The 19,723-nt window shown below is 50.9% G+C and overlaps 1 protein-coding gene across 4 annotated transcripts in view; it reads left to right on the top strand.

The window, feature by feature from the left end:
- ARNTL (aryl hydrocarbon receptor nuclear translocator like) overlaps positions 1-19,723 on the top strand; it is an 80,287-nt gene that overhangs the window by 53,148 nt on the left and 7,416 nt on the right. Inside the window, exons 4-13 of one of the 4 annotated variants that reach the window (XM_038764145.1) lie at positions 789-809; positions 3,001-3,039; positions 5,244-5,285; positions 8,032-8,189; positions 11,321-11,400; positions 12,124-12,216; positions 14,911-15,028; positions 15,815-15,964; positions 16,772-17,018; positions 17,560-17,666. In XM_038764145.1, the coding sequence (XP_038620073.1) occupies positions 789-809; positions 3,001-3,039; positions 5,244-5,285; positions 8,032-8,189; positions 11,321-11,400; positions 12,124-12,216; positions 14,911-15,028; positions 15,815-15,964; positions 16,772-17,018; positions 17,560-17,666 (1,055 nt within the window). Of the gene's footprint in view, positions 1-788; positions 810-3,000; positions 3,040-5,243; positions 5,286-8,031; positions 8,190-9,604; positions 9,687-11,320; positions 11,401-12,123; positions 12,217-14,910; positions 15,029-15,814; positions 15,965-16,771; positions 17,019-17,559; positions 17,667-19,723 lie in introns of those variants that run through there. The other 3 variants (XM_038764146.1, XM_038764147.1, XM_038764148.1) reach the window with 3 other exon arrangements.

Below are 19,723 nucleotides of genomic sequence, written 5' to 3'. Positions count from 1 at the left end.
CGGTGGATAGAGCCCGGGAGTCTGAAGGACTCGTCTCTAATCCCGGCTCTGCCACCTGTCTGCTGTGGGACCTTGGGCGACTCACTTCACGTCTCTGGTCCTCAGTCACCTCATCTGTAAAATGGGAGTTAAGGCTGTGAGCCCCGTGTGGGACAGGGTTGTATCCGACCTGATTCCCTTGTACCTATCTCAGCGTTTAACGAATGCCGCAATTATTATTATTAGCGAGGGCAGCCGATTTGGGTCCCCGAGGCCTAGCTGACGCTTATGGACTCCACCCTTCCCCTGCACGCCGGAAAGCGATTCCGAAGAGTCGGATCAGTTTTTCTCTTCAATCTGTTGGGACCCCGTCCCGAGGGAGAAATAGGTAGAACCGAGGAATACGACTAGTTCTTGGCCCTCGGGCCCATCCCAGCAGCCTGGAAGGATTTTTTTGGCCTCGGGTGCCTCTTTGCCGAATCAATCAATGGTATTTATTGAGCGCCTGCCGTATGCAGATCACTGTACTGAGAGCTTGGGAGGGTACAATACAACAGAATTAGCAGACACGTTCCCTGCCCGTAACGAGCTTGCAGGGAAAAAGCATTTTTGTTCTTCCCAGTTGATATTCTTGTCCCAATCTCTATCCAAATCAGCGTGGCACTACTTACTGTACTTCCCCTGAGGGCATTAATGATGCCCCTCACATCCTTCCTCAATAAAGCTCTAGAAATGTCACTCATCCTGGCCTCAAAAGACTCCGGATTGCATCGGTACGCTGGGGTAATACTGTTTTGCTTTCTTTTCAGGCTGGACGGCTTTTCTTTTGAGTAAGTAAACTCATTCACACTTTTTGTGACCACTCAGACCTCCCAGAGCCGCATATGAGCTCAGGGAAGCCAGGAGCCGGAGATAGGTGATGCTGAAATTACTGGCTGTATTGGTGGGCTTGCAGTGGGGAAACCGCTTTTGTGCAGCCTAATGGGTAGAGCACAGACCTGGGAGCCAGAAGGACCCGGGTTCTAATCCCGGCTCCACCGCTTGCCTGCTGTGTGACCTTGGGCAAGTCACCTCACTTCTCTGGGCCTCGGTCACCTCATCTGGAAAACGGGGATCGAGACAGTGAGCCCCAGGTGGGACAGGGACTGCGTCCAACCGGATTTGCTTGTATCCACTCCAGCGCTTAGTACAGTGCCTGGCACACAGTAAGCGCTTAACAAATACCATCATTATTATTATTATTCAGTTGCCTCATCTGTGAAATGGGGATTAAGATGGTGAGCCCCGTGGGGGACGTGGACTGTGTCCGACCTGATTAGCTTGTATCAACTCCATTGCTTAGTACAGTTCCTGGTGTATAGTAAGCGCTTAATAAATACCATTAAAAAAAATGATTAGTTTAACGCCTCTTGCAAAGGGAGGGTGGGGGGAAGTGGCCACTAAAGCCATTTAGTGGGAAGCAGCGTGGCTCAGTGGAAAGAGCCCGGGCTTTGGAGTCAGAGGTTGTGGGTTCAAATCCCAGCTCCGCCACTTGTCAGCTGTGACACGTTGGGCAAGTCACTTCACTTCTCTGGGCCTCGGTTCCCTCATCTGTAAAATGGGGGTGAAGACTGTGAGCTCCTCGTGGGACAACCTGATTACCTTGTATCTACCCCATCGCTTAGAACAGTGCTTTGCACATAGTAAGCGCTTAACAAATACCAACATCATTATTATTATTATTATTATTATTATTATTAAAGCATGTCACCTGCTCCGGAATTGTGGCTAAAACAGGATAACTTGCTGACTGGAAGAGGGAAGTGACCAAGGAGAGGCTGGGGAGAGTCAGAGGGCCACGACTGCACCTCCCCAAGATCTTCAAGCTCGGTGCTCTAGGGGCTGTGGAGACCCGGCCTCTGACGTCTCTAATCTTTCCCTCCCAGGGCCTGAAGTGGTAGTATTTATTGAGTGCCTACTGTGTGCGGAGCACCGCGTTAAGCGCTGGGAAAGAATACACAGCCCAGGGGGAGGTTAGACCTAGGCTTTTAGGAGAGAGAGAGAGAGAGTAAGCCTGGCCCGGCTTTCCCTGTCTGGCGGTTCCCGGGCACACGGGAGCCAATTCCGGCCCCCATTCTCTGCTCCGAGGAAGTGGGTGAAATCCTCCTAGCCCGGAGGAGGGTTTCCAGGGACGAACCCAGAGGAACGGGAGCTGGCTGTGGATAGAAGCCTGGCCCAGTGGATAGAGCACCAACCAGGGAGTCGAAAGGACCTGGGTTCTAATCCCGGCTCCCCCCACTTGTCTGCTGTGTGACCTTGGGCAAGTCACCTTACTTCTCCGGGCCTCAGTTACCTCATCTGGAAAACGGGGATTAAAAGTGTGAGCCCCACATGGGACAGGGACTGTGTCCTACCCGCTATGCTTGCATCCACCCCCAGCCCTTAGTACAGTGCCTGATACACCGTAAACACTCAACAAAGACCGCGTTTATTATTATTATAATTAATAATTATTATAATTATATATTGAAATGGGGGCAGTTGTTGCAGATGGGCCTGTGGAAACGGGTGGTAAAAGCTGCAAAATGGCATAGCAGTGCCTCTGACTACAGCAAGGACTCCCTGCAGTGTCTGTTTCATTGTTTTATGGTTCTTGGTAAGCGCTTACTATGTACCAGACACTGTACTAAGCGCAGGGGTAGATACAAGATCATTAGATTGGACACATTCCCTGTCGCACATGGGGCTCACAGTTGAACTTGGAGGAGGATTTAATCCTCTTTTTACAGGTGAGGAAACTGAGGCACAGAGAAGTGAAGTGACTCGCCCACACAGTGGACAAGTGGCAGAACGGAGATTTAGAACCCAGGGCCACGTTCTTTCCATTCAGGGCTTCCCTTTATGGGGCTGCTCTTTCTCTCAGAAGAAAACCCATTTCCTCCTTGGTCCTTTTTCAGATATTATTGTTTGTGTCCGACAGGTCTCAAAAAGTTCTTCGTAAACAAGATGTTCATTTAAATACTTTGTCTTGTTTTTGCAAAGGGAAAGTATGGATACTGACAAAGATGACCAGCATGGGAGGTGAGTAAAGAACGTGTCTACCAGTCCTGTTGTGTTTTTCTCTCCCAAGCGCTTAGTACAGTACTCTGCACACTGGAAGCACTCAGTAAATACCATTAATTGATTGATTGATTGGTATCACTTACCAGAGTGACTTTCCAGAGTGTAAGCTCCTTGTGGGCAAGGACATGTATCATGGTATTTAATCCTCCTTTTACGGATGAGGTAACTGAGGCGCAGAGAGATTAAGTGATCTGCCCAGAGTCACACAGCAGACAAGTGAGGGAGCCGGGATTAGAACCCAGGTTCTCTGATTTCCAGGCTCATGCCACAATTAGTAGTAGTAGTGATAGCGGGTGCCAAAATAGCTGATGAATGCTATTGACCACTTTTCAGGCTGTAAGCTCGTTGTGGGCAGCGGAGGTGTCTGCTTATTGTTATATCTAACTCTCCCAAGCACTTAGTACAGGAGTTTGCATGGAGTAAGCGTTAAAAAAATAGGGTTAAATGAATGAAAATGCAGACGCTCTTTCTTGGTTTGACCAACCTTCCCCCATCCTTTGGAGTTGTCATCCAGGCCTCACAAATAACTTCAAAAAGCAGCTTTATCCTCAGCACTGCAATTCCTTCTGCCAATTTAACACCTTTTTTTACTGTGTATGTTGAGCGCTTACAATGTGCCGGGCACTGTACTAAGCTCTGGAATAGATACGAGATAATCAGGTTGGATACAGTCCCTGTCCCACATGGGGCTCACACTCTTATCACCACTTGAGGTAACTGAGGCTCAGAGAAGCGAAGTGACTTGACATAACTGAGGCTCAGAGAAGCCAAGTGACTTGACCAAGGTCACACAGTGGCCAAGCCATGGAGCCGGGATTAGAACCTAGGTCCTGTGACGCCCAGGCTGTATCCACTAGGCAAAGCTGTCTTGATGCCTTGTAGGAGAAAACCCCAGTAATGTTATTTGTTGAGGCTTTTCTCCACGCTAAGCACTGGAGGTCAGTCCATATAAGAGAATCAGATCAGACACAGGTTCTAATCCCGGCTCTGCCACTTGTCTGCTGTATGTCCTTGGGCAAGTCACTTCATTTCTCTGGGCCTCAGTTCCCACATCTGTAAAATGGGGATGAAGACTGGGAGCCCCATGTGGGACATGGACCCTGTCCAACCTGATAATCTTCTCTCTACTCCAGGGCTTAGAACAGTACCTGGCACATTCATTCTTTGTCATATTTATTGAGCATTTACTCTGTGCAGATCACTGTACTAAGCACTTGGGAGATTGCAGTACAACAATAAACAGAACCATTCATTCAGTCATATTTATTGAGCTCTTACTGTGTGCAAAATACTGTACTAAGCGCTTAGAAGAGTACAATGCAACACTAAACGCACATTCATTTATTCAGTCTTTATTGAGCGCTTACTGTGTGCAAAGCTCAGTACCGAGCGCTTGGGATTGTACAAAATAACAATAAACAGACCCATCTCCTACCCACAACGAGCTGCCCAGAAAGAGCTTACGGTCTAGAGGATAGTGAGTGCTTAACAGATACTATAAAAATAAAACCCACAGGCCGTGAAACACAAGAGGCTCAGAAGGGGAAGACAGATGCATTCAGCAATAAGAATGAATTCCGCACAGCAGGAAACTACAGATGCAGCAAAGATGCCAGTGACTTAACAGGTAGCAAACCAGGAATTAAGGGCTGCTGGCAGATCGGACAGCAGCTTGGAGTCGAAGCAGCCAGCACAGGGCTTGAAGTGTGATGGTTGACAGAAACTGAGAGGCTCCGGTGACCTGGGACTGTACAGCCAGCTGTTGTCCACTCTGGAAAATTATTTGGGATTGAGGAACAGCATAGCAGGAAAAGGTCCTCCCAGATGCTATTTGTTAAGCGCTTACCATGTGCCAGGCACTATACTAAATGCAGGGGTAGATGCAAACTGATCAGGTTGGACACATCCCTGTCCCACAAGGGGCTCACAGTCTTAATCCCCATTTTACAGATGAGGGAACTGAGGCCCAGAGAGGTAAAGTGACTTGCCCGAGGTCCCACAGCAGATAAGTGGCAGGGCCAGGATTAGAACCCTGGTCCTTCTGACTCCCGGGCCCGGGGTCTATCCACTAGGCCACGTTGCTTCTCTTCTCCTATTTATTGTTGTTGAGTGATAAAATACAAAGGAAATGCCTCTCAAGACTGACTGCTTTCCCCTTCCAGGTTGGAATACACAGACCAGCAAGGCCGAATCAAAAATGCAAGGTAAAGTCTTTGCTTCTCTTATCGGAGAAGGCCGGTCAGTCGATCATAGTTATCGAGAGCTTACTGTGTGCAGAGTACTGTACTGAGTGCTTGGGGGAGTACAGTAGAACAATATAACAGACACATTCCCGGCCGCCGCTCGGTCAGGGAAACTGCCATTTCCCCAATAGCAAGGAAAAAAAATCCTGCTGTGGATTTGGGGAGAAAGGAGTTGGCCGGCTCCTGTCAACTACAGTAGCAGCCGATTCAGAGCTTAGCACTTCTGGGCACCCCCGGGCGGGCTCTTGCCCCCTCCCTCCCCTTTCTTGAAGCAACCCTCTTGCAGGCCGGGGGGCAAACGGCGCCCTGCTCACCGCTGTCCTACCGGATATATTTCTTGAGAAAAGCCAAGCATTCAGTGTTGGCTTTGTGGAAAAAAGTCTGGCAAACGAGGACCCCGAACCTCCCGGGGCAAAGAGACTCTTTAACGGTGAAGGTGGCATCTCTTCCTGGGCAACTCCAGGGAAGCCTTGGCTGTCCCCCATTTGGCTCTCCGGTGGGCCTGGAGGGGTCACCGGGCAGCCCCCCCGAAAGGAAGGATGGTAACTTTGTCAGTGTTCACCTTGGGGCAGAAGCATTTGACTTTTGTACACTTCAAAGACACTGGGATGATTCCTGGGGGCGCGTGGGAGGGTGAAATGGAAATAGTACATTTCAAGACATCTCCATCTGGATGTCTGCCCGCCATGTAAAACTCAATATGTCCAAGACTGAACTCCTTATCTTCCCTCCCAAACCCTGCCCTCTCCCTGACTTTCCCATCACTGTTGACGGCACTACCATCCTTCCCGTCTCACAAGCCCGCAACCTTGGTGTCGTCCTCGACTCCGCTCTCTCATTCACCCCACACATCCAATCCGTCACCAAAACCTGCCTGTCTCACCTCTGCAACATCGCCAAGATCCGCCCTTTCCTCTCCATCCAAACCGCTACCCTGCTGGTTCAATCTCTCATCCTATCCCGACTGGATTACTGCATCAGCCTCCTCTCTGATCTCCCATCCTCCTGTCTCTCCCCACTTCAATCTATACTTCACGCCGCTGCCCAGATCATCTTTGTGCAGAAACGCTCTGGGCATGTTACTCCCCTCCTCAAAAATCTCCAGTGGCTGCCAGTCAACCTATGCATCGGGCAAAAACTCCTCACTCTAGGCTCAATTCTGTCCATCACCTCGCCCCCTCCTACCTCACCTCCCTTCTCTCATTCTACAGCCCAACCTGCATCCTCCTCACCTCCTCACTGTGCCTCGTTCTCGCCTGTCCCGCCATCAACCCCCGGCCCATGTCCTCCCCTGGCCTGGAATGCCCTCCCTCTGCCCATCCGCCAAGCTAGCTCTCTTCCTCCCTTCAAAGCCCTACTGAGAGCTCACCTCCTCCAGGAGGCCTTCCCAGACTGAGTCCCCTCCTTCCCCTCCCCACAGCACCTTTATATATGTTTGTACAGATTTATTACTCTATTTTACTTGTACATATTTACTATTCTATTTATTTCATTTTGTTACTATATTTTCTTTTGTTGTCTGTCCTCCCCTTATAGACTGCGAGCCCGTTGTTGGGTAGGGACCGTCTCTATATGTTGCCAACTTGTACTTCCCAAGCGCTTAGTACAGTGCTCTGCACACAGTAAGCGCTCAATAAATACGATTGAATGAATGAATGAAAATAGTAGCTCTCTTATGCTGGCCCTGTCCAGAAAACTCTGTCCTATTTCTCCCTATTTCTCCCTATTTCTCTCTCTCTCTCTCTCTCTCTCTCTCTCTCTCTCTCTCTCTCTCTCTCTCTCTCTCTCTCTCCCCCTCCTCTTTCTCTTTCTCTCCTCTTTCATTCAGTCATATTTACTGAGCGCTTAATGAGTGCAGGGCACTGTACTAAGTGCTTGGGAAGTACAAATTGGCAACATAGCCGGTCCCTAACCCAACAACAGGCTCACAGTCTAGAACAGTGGGCTTACAGTCCTTCTTCTGTCCTCTTTCTCTCTTTCTCTCATCTCCTCTTCCTCTCTCCCAACCTCTTTCTCCTGTCTCTCTCTCTCCTCTTTCTTCTTTGTCTCTCCTCTCTCTCACCCTTCTCCTCCTTTCTCTCTCTGTCATCTCTCCTCTTTCCTCTTTCTCTTCTCTCTTTTCTCTTTCTCCTCTGTCTCCTCTCTTCTCTCTCTCCTTTCCTCTCTTCATCCTCTCTCCATTCTCTCTCTTTCATCTCTCTCCTCTTTCCTCTCTTTCTCTCCTCTTTCTCCTCTCTCCTCTTTCTCTCCCCTCTTCTCTTTCTCCTTTTCTTTCCTCTCTTTCTCTCCTCTCTCTCTTCCCTTTCTCACCATCTTGCAAGCAGCCTTTTAGCCCTAAAAGAGTGCCTTCAAACTGGACCAGTCCCTTGGCTTGGTTCTCTTGGGGATTTGGGACCAGAGAGCTTCTGTTGACTGTGAAAAGGGAGTGAGACAGGTATTGAAAAAATGAGGTACAATGGGGAAAGGAAATTTGGGGCATATAGTCTCGCTAGGGCAAGGGAGCGACATCAGAGGTAGTTTTTTAGTAGCCGTCTCCCGAAAATGGCACCGAGCTAGAATCTCCCAGTGGCCGGAGCCGGAATTCTAACGCTAATAAATACAGTCCTGAATCCAATCTGGAATTTTCCACCGCCAGAGCACCCCAGACGTGAGATTGTGGGAGCCCACTGCGGCAGGCCGTTGTAATCTTTGTCCTGTGGTCCTTCAGGGAGGCTCACAGTCAGATCGAGAAAAGGCGACGGGATAAGATGAACAGCTTCATCGACGAATTAGCGTCCCTGGTGCCCACCTGCAATGCCATGTCCAGGAAGTTGGATAAGCTCACGGTGTTACGGATGGCTGTGCAGCACATGAAGACATTGAGGGGTGAGTATCTGCCACTCCAAGGCCGGGTGGGGTTTGCTGCCCGTTCGCCTCCTAGCCGTTCCCAGGGAGGGGCAGGAATCTCACCCAGTTCTTCCGGGGTGTGGATGGCATTTTGGCTAGGAGATTCGTTCAGTCGTATTTGGGGATGCTCATCCGACGGCATGGGAGCAGTTGGCCTGCTCCCAGCCTGCGGATGGGATTTTGCGAGAACGTCCACCCCGCCGAAGAAAAGGACTGGACGAATGTGATCGCTGGGGTCAGCTTCCCGGCAGGGCCGTTGGGTCGTAACTTTCGGTAACCGCCATCCCACATATCGGTCTTTGTCGATCGTATTTATTCATTCATTCGTTCATTCAGTCGTGTTTATTGAGTGCTTACTCTGTGCAGAGCACTGTACTAGGCACTTGATGGAGTGCTTATGTGCAGGGCACTGTACTAAGCGGTGGGGAGAGGATAATAGAACAATATAATGGAGACGTTCCCTACCTACAGCGAGCTTACGGTCAAGATGGGGAGACTGACTTATAAATGACAGATCTGGACATAAGCGCTGTGGGGCCGGGGAGGGAGTGAATAAAGGGGGCAAGTCAGAGGGATGCAGAAGGGAGTAATGGGAGAAGAGGAAAGAAGGGCGTAGTCAGGGAAGGCCTTTTGGAGGAAATGTGCTTTCAATAAGCCTTTGAGAGTGGGGAGAGTCATTGTCTATTCATTCAATCGTATTTATTGAGCACTTACTGTGTGCAGAGCACCGTACTAAGCGCTTGGGAAGTACAAGTTGGCAACATATAGAGACTGGTCCCTACCCAACAACGGGCTCACAGTCTAGAAGGGGGAGACAGACAACAAAACATGTGGACAGGTGTCAGGTTGTCAGAACAAATAGAATTAAAGCTAAAGGCACATCATTAACAAAATAAATAGAATAGTAAATATGTACAAGTAAAATAAATAGAGTAATAAACCTGTACAATGTAAATCTGTCTGTGGGATAACCATCTGCCTGATCAGCCAGTATGTGCTGATATTGAATCAGTTTCTTTCAGAGCAAATAGGCACCTCCAAAATCAAGGGTGCGTGGATAGCGTGGCCTTTAGTAAGAGGGGGCCTTTGCCAACGTGTCCCAGAGATGGGATTACGGGATCTGTCCGTGAGCACCCACTGAACGAGTCTTGCGGATGTGGTGACTCCACCCTCACTAGAGCCAGCTTCCATTTTTAGGAGGAAATTTCATCGTGAGCCTTGAAAGAGAGTGAGTCATCCTCCTGGGCGTGCTGAATTTTCACATCAACCGGGAGCACTTGATGGCTTTTCATATTTCGGGAATTTTCCACCCGAGTCCCCTTTCCCGGATGTCACGGAGGGGGGATAGGGAGAAGGAGGGGCACGGGGGCGTTCCTCTGTCGACTAACCGTGAGGCGGACGAAGGAGAAGAAAGGCAGAGAGACGGGAGTGACCTCCAGACCCCAGGAGAGTCAGCCCTGGACTGCCTGGGCGGGTGTGAGTATGAGGGTAGTTATGGAAAAATTGGACAGATGCTGGTTCTCTGACGCAACTGGGGTCGGGCGGGAGGGGAGAGGAGGGGGCAGCATCAGAGAGCAGACGTCCACCTGGGAACAGGTGGAAGCTGGGTATCACCACGCAGCCAGAGATTAGCCATCGGGAACAAATACGTGTTCACCGCCTCCCGTAGTCAGCAAAACAGAAATAACACACCCCACACCGCGTACTTAAAAGAGCGGACTTTAAAAGGGACGGCAGGCCGAGGGTATAATCAGAAAAGATGCGGGAGGACTGATTTGGGATGAATTTCGAGTAAATGGAATGGGAACTGTATTGAGGTGGGAAAACGTCATATTACTTTGAACCGCCAAGACTCGGATCACTATTATGTTCTGCAGGAATCGATACACGAGCCATGAACTGAATTCCGTTTATCGCCTTCCCTTTAGGGCTTGGGAATGGCTAACTTTTTCTTGTTTCCTATATTGATTTCGCTTTCCGGGGCCCTGATACCAGTCTGTCCGCTGCTGGCGTTTTTCTCCCTTAAATGTACTAAGATGCCAGCTTATGTTGCCAACTTGTACTGCCCAAGTGCTTAGTACAGTGCTCTGCACACAGTAAGCGCTCAATAAATACGATTGAATGAATAATTGAATGAACGAATCTGGAAATCAAAGGGCCCACAGCCCAGATAGGAGCATTGTATTATCCTAGGCCTCTACCCTTCTGCCCTTTTGGTCCCAGAGATGGGTGAGAGGGGTTATCTGCCTCCCGGCCTGTTCGGCCCAGAGCAGTCGGGTGACTTGGCCAGCAAAGGTGGCACTGCCCACTGGAGAAGCTTTTTGATGGAATCAGAGACGAATCGATCCTTCTATCTAGGCCACCGAGATGCCCTCTGTCAGCAGACTTTAAAGCCGACAATTCTTGCTTCTGGAATTAAATGAATTAATGACTTAAACATGGAAAACGCCCAACATGTCGTACTTGGGGCTTAAATTTGCCCTTCGTGAAAAGAGCAGTTTTGTGCGAGATTTCCCAGAAGATACCAGATCTGCGAGAAGCGGCGTGACCTAGTGGAGAGAGCCCGGGCCCGGGAGTCGGAAGGACCTGGGTTCTAATCCCGGCTCTGCCCATTGCTTGCTGTGTGACCTTGGACGAGCCACTTCACTTCTCTAGGCCTCGGTTTCCTTAACTGTAAAATGGGGTTACCGGTTCTTCCTCCTGTTCGGACTGTGAGCCCCACACAGGGCAGGGACTGTGTCCGACCTGATTAACTTGTACCTTCCCCATCCCCCAGAAGGGTGTCTGACACAGAGTAAGCGCTTAACAGATACCATAAGCAACTCAAATCAAAATCATTTCATTCAGGGATGTCTTTCCAAGCCAAATTTGGTCCCAGTTAATGTCGAAGGTCCTTGGGTTTAGAACCTGACTGGAGGAGAATTTAGGGAATCCACAAGGATCGACGAGACTTTAGTGTTTGGGGGCCGAGCCTCTAATGAAGAGCTTTTCTGAATGTCAGTCGATTGTATACGTTGAGCGCTTACTGTGTGCGGCGCACTGTACTAGGCGCTTGGAAGAGTGTTTACTCCCCCGCGATTTAAAGCGTCTAAATTGTTTTTCTCCCCAAGGCGCCACCAACCCTTACACAGAAGCCAATTACAAGCCCGCCTTCCTGTCGGACGACGAACTCAAGCATCTCATTCTCAGGGTACGTGGGTGTCACGGCCTCGCGGCGAGAGATCTCCTCCTTACCCGCGACGACTCCGTGAGGCCGTATCCATCCCGGAGAACATCATGAGGGAGGGGCAGGGTGCCAGGCGCCGATGACGAGGCTGGCAGAGCCCAGACGGGCCTCCCGGTGCCCCTGGGGCTGACGGGCGAGGCTGATGTGCCCAGGACCGGGGCGAGCGGGAGCGTATGTCGGTCTTCGCGGTGCAGATTGGCACAGTAGGGCGGAACGCTGTAAGTTGGGAATTTGGGCTGAGAACATGGGCCCCTTCTCCCACACCTCGAGAGATCTCCTCAGCGGCCTGAATTGTGCCCCGTCCTCACTGTCTGGTAGGTCTCCCCGGACCCCGGGCTCTTTCTGAGGCCTTATTCTTACCACCCGGCTGTTCTGAAGACGGCCCGCTCTGGGGGCATGGCGTCCCGGCGTATTACAGACGAAAAGCCGCAGAATTGAGGAATAACGGCCGAACTTGCAAGTTATACTGGAGATCTTTGTTCCTGGATAATAATAACGTGTCTGGAAAAAATCCCATCTGGGGGATATGGGGTTTGATGTTTCCAGGTCGGAAACATCCACCCTCAGGCCCAGGGGTCCCTATGGAGGGTGGTGAGGCTAGGAATCTTCGACCCATTAACCGACTCCTTTCTCCACCTCCCTGAATGGATGAGAAATGGTAATAAGATGATCCGTTTTCCTAATTAGGCGGCAGATGGGTTCCTGTTTGTCGTAGGATGCGACAGAGGGAAGATACTGTTCGTTTCGGAATCGGTCTTCAAAATCCTCAACTACAGCCAGGTAAGTCTTGTGCTTTCATTCATTCACTCGTTCATTCGATCGTATTTATTGAGTGCTTACTGTGTGCAGAGCACTGGACTAAGCGCTTGGGAAGTACAAGTCGGCAACATAGAGAGACGGTCCCTACCCAATAACGGGCTCGCAGTCTAGAAGGGGGAGACAGACAACAAAGCAAAACATGTAGACAGGTGTCAGAATCGTCAGAACAAATAGAATTAAAGCTATATGTACATCATTAACAAACTAAATAGAATAGTAAATATGTACAAGTAAAATAGAGTAATAAATCTGTACAAATTTATATACAAGTGCTGTGGGGAGGGGAAGGAGGTAGGGTGGGGGGGATGGGGAGGAGGAGAGGAAAAAGGGGGCTCAGTCTCACGGCCCCGTTCGGCAGCATTTTTGTCCCCGGCCAGAAGGATTTGCCCAATAACCTTCGGCCACCTTTGGCCGCTACCGATTCTTAGTGTTCTTAGTGTTCGCTTCTCAGCACCTCAGCTTTCTCAGCTGTAAAATGGGGATCAAGGGATCAAATTCTCCCATTTCCCCTCTCCCTTAGACTGTGAGCCTTATGTGGGACTGGGACTGTCTCTGTTCTGAGTGTATCATCTCTACCCCAGTGTATAGCACAGCGTTTGGCACATAGTAAGAGCACTTTACAAATACCACAGTTTTTATTCAGAGGACGATTCCGCCGGGCAAAGGTCGAGGTCTGTCCCTCATGTCTCCGCGTTTTGTTTTGTTGTCCGTCTCCCACTTCTAGACTGTGAGCCCGTTGTCGGGTAGGGACCGTCTCTGTATGTTGCCGACTTGTACTTCCCAAGCGCTTAGTACAGTGCTTTGCACACAGTAAGCGCTCAATAAATACGATTGAATGAATGAATGAATAGTGTCACACAAAACACGTCTGTCTCTCCTTCTCTATTTTTTTTGGGGGGGCGGGGGGGGTCATGTTCGAGATCATAAATGTTACATTTTTGGAAACGGTGCAAAATGCTGCTTACACTTTTTCCACCCAAGACCGTTGAATTTCATTTCCCTCCATAGTGTCGGCTCACGTCCGTGCTGGGGAAGGGGAAACGGGACCCTGAGGGGGCAGGGCTTTCTCCCATGATGTGGTTGGCACCGAGGGGTCAAGACGGGTGGCTTCACCTCCCCGCCCCCACCACTCTTGTGGGTAGGGTAGGGTTTTCCCGTGGCCGTGGCAAGCCCACTGTGCCCCTTGGGGAGGAGAGGAACTGGACGTTGAGCTAAATGGCCGGGCCCAGCGGGATGTGGTCAGCCTCACCGGGTCTGGCCGGAGGCCCGGCAAGGAAGAGCGCTGGAGGATGCCACGAGGCTGCGGGAAAGGGGAATGACTCCAGACCCACAGTGCCAGGCCTGGGCAGCCCTTTGAAGCCCCAGTGCCCTCCTCCTACCCCCCCGTGCTACCTCCCAGCCCGGAGCTACCAGCAGCGACGGAGCCAGGACTTCAAGACTAAAGCCCAGCCCGCACCCTCTGCTCCTCTGCCGCTAATCTCCTCACCGTACCTCGTTCTCACCTGTCCCGCCATCGACCCCCGGCCCACGTCATCCCCCGGGCCTGGAATGCCCTCCCTCTGCCCATCCGCCAAGCTAGCTCTCTTCCTCCCTTCAAGGCCCTACTGGGAGCTCACCTCCTCCAGGAGGCCTTCCCAGACTGAGCCCCTTCCCTCCTCTCCCCCTCGTCCCCCTCTCCATCCCCCCCATCTTACCTCCTTCCCTTCCCCACAGCACCTGTATATATGTATATATGTTTGTACATATTTATTACTCTATTTATTTATTTATTTATTTATTTTACTTGTACATATCTATTCTATTTATTTTATTTTGTTAGTATGTTTGGTCTTGTTCTCTGTCTCCCCCTTTTAGACTGTGAGCCCACTGTTGGGTAGGGACTGTCTCTATATGTTGCCAACTTGTACTTCCCAAGCGCTTAGTACAGTGCTCTGCACACAGTAAGCGCTCAATAAATACGATTGATTGATTGATTCAAGGCCCTACTGAGAGCTCACCTCCTCCAGGAGGCCTTCCCAAACTGAGCCCCCTCTTTCCTCTCCCCTCTCCTTCCCCTCTCCATCCCTCCCGCCTTACCTCCTTCCCTTCCCCACAGCACCTGTATAGACGTATATATGTTTGTACGGATTTATTACTCTATTTATTTTACTTGTACGTATCTATTCTATCTATTTTATTTTGTTAATATGTTCGGTTTTGTTGTCTGTCTCCCCCTTCTAGACTGTGAGCCCACTGTTGGGTAGGGGCCATCTCTAGATGTTGCCAACTTGTACTTCCCAAGCGCTTAGTACAGTGCTCTGCACACAGTAAGCACTCAATAAATACGACTGATTGATGGGAGCCACCCACCTGGCCGAGGAGCCGGAGGCCAGGAGGCAGAGAGGAGCCCACTGTTGGGTAGGGATCGTCTCTATATGTTGCCAACTTGTACTTCCCAAGCGCTTAGTACAGTGCTCTGCACACAGGAAGCGCTCAATAAATACGATTGATTGATTGATTGATTGACGCTGCGGCCCAAAGGGGTGGCCACAGAAAGCCGGACAGCCGGGCTGTCTCCGGGGACTGCCAGCCAGAGCCACTGTATAGCGCGGGCGATCTGTTTGACGACGATGGAGAAGATTCCCGCTCTGTTCCCTTTTGCCTTCCCATGCCCAGAACGATCTAATCGGCCAGAGTCTCTTCGACTATCTGCATCCCAAGGATATCGCCAAAGTGAAGGAACAGCTCTCCTCGTCTGACACCGCTCCACGGGAGAGACTCATCGACGCAAAAAGTGAGTGTCGATGCTATTTAATACTATAATGGCAATGATGACAAGCAGCGTGGCTCAATGGAAAGAGCCCGGGCTTGGGAGTCAGAGGTCACGGGTTCAAATTCCGGCTTCGCCGATTGTCAGCTGTGTGACCTTGGGCAAGTCACCTAACTTCTCTGTGCCTCAGTTACCCCATCTGTAAAATGGGGATGAAGACTGTGAGCCCCCCGTGGGACAAGCTGATCACCTTGTATCCTCCCCATCGCTTAGAACAGTGCTTTGCACATAGTAAGCGCTTAACAAATGCCATCGTTATTATCATTATTATTATTATTTGTATGTAATAATTAAACAATTTAATAATGGTATAGGAAGCAGCGTGGCCTAGAGGATAGAGCAGGGGCCTGGGAGACAGAGGAGCCGGGTTCTAATCCCAACTCCGCCCCTTGTCTGCTGTGTGATCTTGGGCAAATCGCTTCACTTCTCTGGGCCTCAGTTACCTCACCTGGAAAATGGGGATCGAGACAGTGAGCCCCATGTGGGACAGGGACCATGTCCATTCTGATTTGCTTGTGTCTACCTCAGGGCTTAGTACAGTGCCGGACACATAGTAAGCACGTGCTACAATTATTATTATTATTATATGAGAAAACGAAGGCCCCTTCCCCCAGCCCCAGGGTGAAATGACCAACCCAAGGTCACCAGGTGACCTTACCTGGAATGGGGATTCCAGGGTCTCTGACTCCTGCACTCTTTCCCCTAGATTGCCCGACTTTGGCTTACGAATTTGCATGTGTTTGCGTGCAGCTGGACTCCCCGTCAAGACAGACATCACTCCCGGGCCCTCGCGGTTATGTTCCGGGGCGAGGCGGTCCTTCTTCTGCAGGATGAAGTGCAATCGCCCCGCCGTCAAGGTGGAAGACAAAGACTTCCCCTCCACATGTTCAAAGAAAAAAGGTAACTGTTTGCCCGCCGCTGCTGCCCTGGGGTGGTCCCGGGGGACCCCTTTCCCCCCGAAAGCCGCTAGTTTCAGGGGACGAGTTTCTCCGGGTTTACTCGGGGAAGAAAACTCGGCCTGGACACGCAAGGCCTCTTTTCTGCCCCCCTTTAAACGGGCTCGGGCCATCCTCAGCCTGGCAGAGCGGATAGAGCACGAACCTCGGAGTCAAAGGGACGTGGGTTTGATTTATTTATTTTTCTTCTACATATTTATTCTATTTATTTTATTCTGTTAATACGTTTTGTTCTCTGTCTCCCCCTTCTAGGCTGTGAGCCCACTGTTGGGTAGGGACCGTCTCGCTATGTTGCCAACTTGGACTTCCCAAGCGCTTAGTACAGTGCTCTGCACACTCAATAGATACGATTGAATGAGTGAACCCCGGCTCCGCCGCTTGTCTGCTCTTTGACCCTGGACAGGTCACACTTCTCTTCTCTGGGTCTCGGTTACCTTGTCTGGAAAATGGGGCCCGAGACTGTCCAACCCGATTTGCTCGTATCCACCCTAGCGCTCAGTACAGCTTCTGGCGTATAGTAAGCGTTTAATAGGTACCGTAATTATTGTTGTTATTATTAGGAGAGAAGCTTGCTGTCTCCGGCGTCATTTCCCTCAGCTGGACCCTCGTTTGGCTGCTGGGACAGGCCGGGACCGAGGGAGGGGGGCTTCGGACCCAATCCGCCGCCCCCGCTGTCCCCCACCCGTCCCGAGCGTGCCCCCCGCCCTTCGGCGGCCCCGACCTCTGACCCGTGGCTCCCTCCCCTCCCCAGCGGACCGCAAGAGCTTCTGCACAATCCACAGCACGGGCTACCTGAAGAGCTGGCCGCCCACCAAGATGGGGCTGGACGAGGACAACGAGCCAGACAACGAAGGCTGCAACCTGAGCTGCCTGGTGGCCATCGGACGGCTCCACCCCCACGTCGTCCCTCAGCCCGCCAACGGGGACATCAGGGTCAAGCCCACGGAGTACGTGTCCCGCCACGCCATCGACGGGAAGTTCGTGTTCGTAGATCAGAGGTGAGGCGGGGGGAACCCGCGCCATCAGTGACCGCCCCCCAGGATCGGGCCGGACCTTTGAGGGGAGGCGGCGGTGCAGTGGAAGGACCCGAGCCGGGCCTCAGCCTCTGCTAAAACACCGCTTCCCCACTGACCATCCTGAGAAGCAGCATGGCCTAGTGGATAGAGCAGGGGCCTGGGATTCATAAGGACCTGGGTTCTGACCCTGGGCGAGTCGCTTCACTTCTCCGTGCCTCAGTTTCCTCACCTGAAAAACGAGGATTAAGACTGTGAGCCCTCTGTGGGACACAGACTGTGTCCCACCTGATTAGCTTGTCTCTACCCCTGCCTGGAACACAATAAGCACTTAGCAAATACCATAAAGTTAAAAAATCGCGATTTCAAACTCCAGATGCCTCACGCCGAGCCGTCTGAGAAGACGCACCACCGGTTACCTGGGGTAACTTCGTTTACCCTAGGGCCGTCCGCTCTGCAGTGGGGAGGGAGGTTTAATCCCGTAACCTGTCTGTCCTTTTGTCTTTTGAAAACGTTCTCCTTCTAGGGCAACGGCCATCCTGGCGTATTTACCCCAAGAGCTCCTAGGCACTTCGTGTTATGAATATTTTCACCAGGATGACATAAGCCACCTTGCAGAATGCCACAGGCAAGGTAAGATGGCATCAATCCATCAACTATGTGCAGAGCACTTTACTGAGCGCTTGGGAGAGTATACTACAACAGAATCAGCAGCCACGTTCCTTGACCATCACGATTGAAATCGACCCATCGGTCATATTTATTGAGCGCCTACTGTGTGCGGAGCACTGTACTAAGTGCTTCGCAGAGTACAGTATATGAGAGTTCTTAGACACATTTCCTGCCCACAATAAGCATACAGCCTAGAAGGGGAGATGGACATTAATTTAAATGAACAAATTACAGATACGGACACCACCCCCCCGCCTTACCTCCTTCCCCTCCCCACAGCACCTGTATATATGTATATATGTTTGTACATGTTTATTACTCTATTTGTACATATTTAGTCTACTTTATTTTGTTAATATGTTTTGTTTTGTTCTCTGTCTCCCCCTTCTAGACTGTGAGCCCACTGTTGGGTAGGGACCGTCTCTCTATGTTGCCAACTTGTACTTCCCAAGCGCTTAGTACAGTGCTCTGCACACAGTAAGCGCTCAATAAATGCGATTGAATGAATGAATGAATGAATGAGTGCCGGGGGGCTGAGGGAGGAGTGAATAAAGGGGGCAAATCCAAGCGCAAGAGCAGAAGGGAATGGGAGAAGAGGAGAGGAGGGCTTATTCAGGGAAGGCCTCTTGGAGGAGATGTGCCTTCAATAAGGCTTTGAAGGGGGAGAGAGCGATCATCTGTAGGATTAGAAAGAGGGAGGGCGTTCAAGGCCAGAGGCTGGAGGTGGGCGAGGGGTCGGTGGCAAGATAGAGGAGACTGAGGTACAGTGAGTAGGTTGGCATTAGAGGACCACCCCCTCCAACTTCTCATCCGACCCCATCTCGTCACCTTATCAGAACTCTTTCCCTCTCCCTTCTTTCCTCCCTGACTGCGATCCTCAACTGTTCACTCTTCAAAGGCTTCTTCCCCATTGCTTTCAAACACGCTCGTGTCTCCCCTATCCCACCCTGATTACTGTATCAGCCTCCTTGCTGACCTCCCTGCCTCCTGTCCCTCCCCAATCCAGTGGCATTAGAGGAGTGAATTGCTCGGGCGGGATTGTAGTGAGTGAGGAGTGAGGTGAGGGAAGAGTGGGCAAGGTGATTGCCTTAAAGCCGACGGTAAAAAAGTTTCTGTTTGAGGAGGAGATGGATGGGCAATGTGGGCTGGATTTTGAGAGAAGGCAGGAGATCTGTTGGGATACTGGTGGGAAAGATGGGAGAGTAGAAGAGGGAGCAGGAGTGGGAAGGGGTTGGAGAGGAGTAGGGGAGATTTTAGGGAGATCACGGCCGATAATTTCAAAACAAGCCCAGCCCCTGTCGACAGCTAAGGACCCTGGGTGAAGGGTCTGGAGATCTGGTCCGGGATTACTGAAATCCCGGCAATGATCTGGTGCCGTGGGACTGTCCTATCGGTCAGTCAATCGATCAGTGGTATTTATTGAGTGCTTACTGCGTGCAGAGCACTGTACTAAGCGCCGGGGAGAGTACCATACAACGGAGTTGGTAGACACATTCCTTACTGGCAACGGGCTTACAGTCTAGAAGGGCAGACAGACAGATGTGAACGTAGATTAATATGGATATGCTGAGGAAGGGGGTGAATAAAGGGTGCAAATCCACGTGTGAGAAGAAGAAATGAGGGCCTAATCAGGGAAGGCCTCTTGGAGGAGATGGGCCTTCAGTAAAGCTCTGAAGGTGGGGAGAGTAATTGCCTATCGGATATGTGGAGGGAGGGCGTTCCAGGATGTGGGCGAGAGGTTGGGGGTGAGATGAGCTCAAGGTACAGTGAGAAGGTTGGCATTAGAGGAGAGAAGGGTTATAAGAGGAGAGTAGCAAGGTGAGGAAGGAGTGGGCAGGGCGATTGACTGCTTTAAAGCCAATGACGAGTGTTTGTTCGATGTGGAAGTGGATGAACAACCACTGGAAGTTCTTGAGGAGTGGGGGAACATGACCTGAACATTTCTGTAGAAAAATCATCGGGGCAGCAGAGTGAAGTATGGAAAGGAGGCTGGGAGGCCAGCCAGGAGGTGGACTGTG

This window comes from Tachyglossus aculeatus, chromosome 22 (genome assembly GCF_015852505.1).
Source record: "Tachyglossus aculeatus isolate mTacAcu1 chromosome 22, mTacAcu1.pri, whole genome shotgun sequence".
NCBI classification, from domain to species: Eukaryota; Metazoa; Chordata; class Mammalia; order Monotremata; family Tachyglossidae; genus Tachyglossus; species Tachyglossus aculeatus.
The sequence above is the reverse complement of the archived record's forward strand: the minus strand, read 5'-3'. Positions and strand labels throughout refer to the sequence as shown.